This window comes from Hydra vulgaris, chromosome 06 (assembly GCF_038396675.1).
Source record: "Hydra vulgaris chromosome 06, alternate assembly HydraT2T_AEP".
Taxonomy (NCBI): Eukaryota; Metazoa; Cnidaria; class Hydrozoa; order Anthoathecata; family Hydridae; genus Hydra; species Hydra vulgaris.
The window spans coordinates 51,448,822-51,453,005 of NC_088925.1; the positions used below are offsets into that span (position 1 = coordinate 51,448,822).

General features: G+C 25.5%; 1 protein-coding gene across 1 annotated transcript; it reads right to left on the reverse strand.

Moving 5' to 3' along the window:
* Nucleotides 1-882: 882 nt before the first annotated feature.
* On the reverse strand, nucleotides 883-2,310 carry LOC100204650 (Golgi-associated plant pathogenesis-related protein 1). The gene is made up of 4 exons (XM_065800416.1): nucleotides 2,156-2,310; nucleotides 1,879-1,920; nucleotides 1,381-1,600; nucleotides 883-1,233 (listed from the first exon to the last, which is right to left on the reverse strand). The coding sequence occupies exons 1-4, from the start codon at nucleotides 2,232-2,234 to the stop codon at nucleotides 1,023-1,025; spliced, it is 552 nt and encodes a 183-aa protein (XP_065656488.1). The 5' UTR covers nucleotides 2,235-2,310; the 3' UTR covers nucleotides 883-1,022.
* Nucleotides 2,311-4,184: the final 1,874 nt, after the last annotated feature.

Sequence of the window (4,184 nt, forward strand, 5' to 3'; positions counted from 1 at the left end):
TATATATATATATATATATATATATATATATATGATATATATATATATATATATATATATATATATATATATATATATATATATATATATATATATGTATATATATATATATATATATATATATATATATGTATATATATATATATATATATATATATATATATATATATATATATATATATATATATATATATATATAATCGTATTTACAATCAGTATAGACAGCAGTGGCGGGTTTTAGGGGAGGGGCTAATGGGGTAGTAGCCCCTCCCTTGGGACTTTTTTCAGAAATATTCTATTGTGAATTGACTATTATACAGAATTGGACTATTATAATGACAAATGAAATTGACTATTTTACGTAATTATATATCTATGAACATGATTATTACACTAAAGTACAAAAAATTAAAAAAAAAAAGTTATAAACGAAAATATGCGGGCTTTTTTTTGTTTTTTAAGACCTTTTCACCCCCTCCTTGACATTTGTCAAAACCCGCCCCTAATAGACAATCAGATTTGATTTATTTGTGTTTTGATAATTCAATATTCACGTAAGATTTTATTTAAGATATACAACTTTGCTCTCGCAAACTTGTACTGAATGCATTAAATCAACGCTGGGTTAAAAACAATGGATCAACGTTGGATTTAGATCGTAAAACAATCAACTTTTGCGATGTTTTTACATACGTTGGACCAATGTGACTGTGCAAGTTCTTTTTAGTCGCGTCGGTATTAATCTTTTCGTTGTTATAATTAATAAATACAGATCATTGGACCAACGTTGGAAAAAAAAAAAAAAAACTCCGCAAATGTTCAAGATGGTTTTACATACTTTGCGCAAGTTTGGATTGTATTAAATTAAATTCTTAAAAACCCTTTAGGTTCATTTAGTTCAAGTAAAAGTACAAGATTTGCTGTTTACTAAAAAACTTACATACATATTTATTAAGTATATTTCTGAAAAACAAAAGCATTTAATTTCGTGAATTTCGTTAACATTGTTTTAATGTTTTGCTTTACTGCTTAAGTGGCAGAACATTTTTCGGAAAAGCTCCCATCATGTTTCCTCGTGGTAAGTATTGTGCAACAACTATAACTTTTCCATTTTTATGTTTTGCTATACCGAATCCAACTTTTTTGCTTTCTTTCCAAACCACCTGGGTGAAGTGACCCGTATTCATAGAAAAACCAGGTCTTTTGAAATTATATTTTGAGATTTCATTGTACCTAAATGATTTAGAACACACGTTTTAAATTCTACGCAATTCATATTAAAAAATTATGATTTAAAAATTCTCAAAGTGTTTAAGATAAAATAAACATTTAGAGATTTTCTATATAACTTTGATTACTCATTTTTGTAAAGTCACATACCAACTAGCGCTAGCTTTGACACATACTCCTTCAGCTGGTCCACCAGAAATCATATATAGGTTTTCGCCGTAGGGACTATTTTTACTATGTGTGAAGGTTCCTGTTGATGCTAAGTATTCGGCATGTTTTTGTGCACTTGCAGTGACTGTTGCATCTAATTCAAGGTTTCCTGTATCTTGATGCTTACTTCTAAGTTCGTTGTGTTTATTTAAGCATTCAACTAAACCATTAAAAAAAATTTGTCAAAATCTTTTTGTTATATTTTATTATACTTTTATTTATAATTTATATTTATTATATTTTATTATATTTTTACTACGTTATTATACTTTTATTACATCATTACATTTCCTCCTTTTTGCATATAACATAAACAAAAGTATAATTTAATAAATAGCGTAAAGCCAAATAGTTATATAAATTATAAAAACTATATAAATTATAAATAAATATTTACTTAATATTAATTAGTAAATAAATTTAAATTTTTATTCATACCATCTTGATTCTTTATAAGCACAAAGTTTGTATTTTGACCAGCTAGAAATAGAAAGTTTATAAAAATTATAATACATTTTAATCGTTGTAATAAAGTTAATTGCAATAAAATGTATAAAACAATTAAAACTATAAAACTCTGACATATAACAAACAATAATTATTTTTATTAATTTTAAAGAGATTGTCTTAAACTAACAGAAATAAAAGTAATTTGCTTGTACTTCAAAACGCATATACAAACAGCTTATACTTCAAAACACGTAAAAAAACTTACAAACTTGTAAAACAAAAAACAGCGCAACAAAGCTTGTTGTATACATTTCCGCAGCTTTTTCGAATAAAAATGCACACATTGAAGGAACTTTTATACTAAAATATTAATTTAAAAAACCATGGAACCTAGTATCAAAGTTTGTTTATTGCATGAAAACAGTCGATATAATATTTATTTTTTATATAACTATTATTTCAGTTATATAACTATTATTTCAGGTGTAAAAAAAAAAGCGTTAAATCGATGTTAGCAAAGGCGTTTTTTATTGACAATTTATTCGTGATTCAATTATTGGTCTTTACTCATTCAATTATTTTACTGTAATATTTGAATTTAATTTTAATTCATTTTCATACCTTTGTGTCTTAGTTACAGAAAATTTACTGTTTATATCAGGACCGTTGAGAAGATGAAATTTTGGTTCATAGTTCAGGTAGACATGAAAATCTCCAGCATTAACATGAAATTAGCTACTTTAAAACTTATAAATACATATTTTTATTACTGCAAAATGTTTTTTATATTTAGGTGTTTATTTTTATTTAAAATACTATATAATATATAATAAAAAGTTAACTATATAAAAAAAAACATGTCAACGCTATAAATTGTTTATGAAATTAGGGCCTTATCACAGAGCGGTGCTCTGTAATAAGACCCTAAAGACTTTCGGAAACACCTTAATAACCACAAAAAAACAAAAACAAAATTTATTATCTTTTGATGGAATCGTGACTGATTTATCTCTTCTTTATCAATTTGCTTATATTTTGGAAAAAATCACTAATAAATTTATCAACATTGAGTTTCTACTAGGTATATGCAGTAATGGCAATAAATAAACAATACCAGACAAAATAATTTTATATGTAGTTATATAAAGTTTTTGCGTAGCTTTTTCAATTATTACAAACATATTTACTAGAGCTGTCACGAAAATTTGGTGACTATTCGGTATTCGGCCTACTCAGATACTTTTTTAACCATTCGATATCGGACGAATATTACAAACTATTCGGAATACCAAACATCAGGTTGTAACGAAAAAAACACATAAAAAAGAATTTCATATAACAATTTTTTATTCTTTTTTTAACTCTGTAGGTGGTAAGTTATGATGAAAATACTTTCATAGTTTGATGATAGCGCATTTTCTTATAAATTATGCATACTTCAAAAAGTACTCATTCACTAAGTACACTGACACCAGCATAAAATAAAAAATTTTTAGCAAGTTTTGTTAGGATAATATTGAGTTTGCTGACTATCACTTGTAAAGGTTTGCTGCCCAATTCAAGCTAACAGTTTCTCATTAATACAAAGTTTATTTGTAATTGGACTTTTTTCACATCTTCACATGTGTGCATACATTTCTTTTTCTTACGAAGTGGAAATGAATCATAACCGGTACTACTAGACACCGGTTTATCGATGTCAAGCAGCATTTCACTGAGATGGATTAATTTTTCACTGACTTTGTTTTTCTTAGAGCATTGAAATTATTTTTTTGTTTTGCGCCTGATGATTTAACTAATCCCTCAATATTAATTTTAAAAACGTTCATAAAAAAAAGGCAACCCTATAATTGACATTAATCTCATTAAAGTTAAACCGTGCTTTAGGTTCAGGTTGTTGTAAAAATATCATTTTTAATAAGTTTTGAGTTTTTTGTGTTATATCTATCTATCTATAGCAACTTCTGAAATTACCTCAGAAATGCACAATATGCCTGCGCTGGTTATTTTTGTAATCTTTTTGAGTTGTTTGAAGAGTATTTATAAATACCAAATATTTGGTATTTGGCATAATCACTATTGGTTACCTCTAATATTAAGTATTAAACTTGTTGATTTAAAGTTCATTAGTCTAAATATACATAATAAATTAAAAAAACTAGTTTTTTTAAATTTATTATGATCAAAATGAATTTTTATTGTAACATTTTGTAAGAAAAAGGTAAAATATTTAAATGACTTTTCTTAAAAAAAAAAATAATTCCATTTGAAAAATTTAAAATACAAAAATGTAA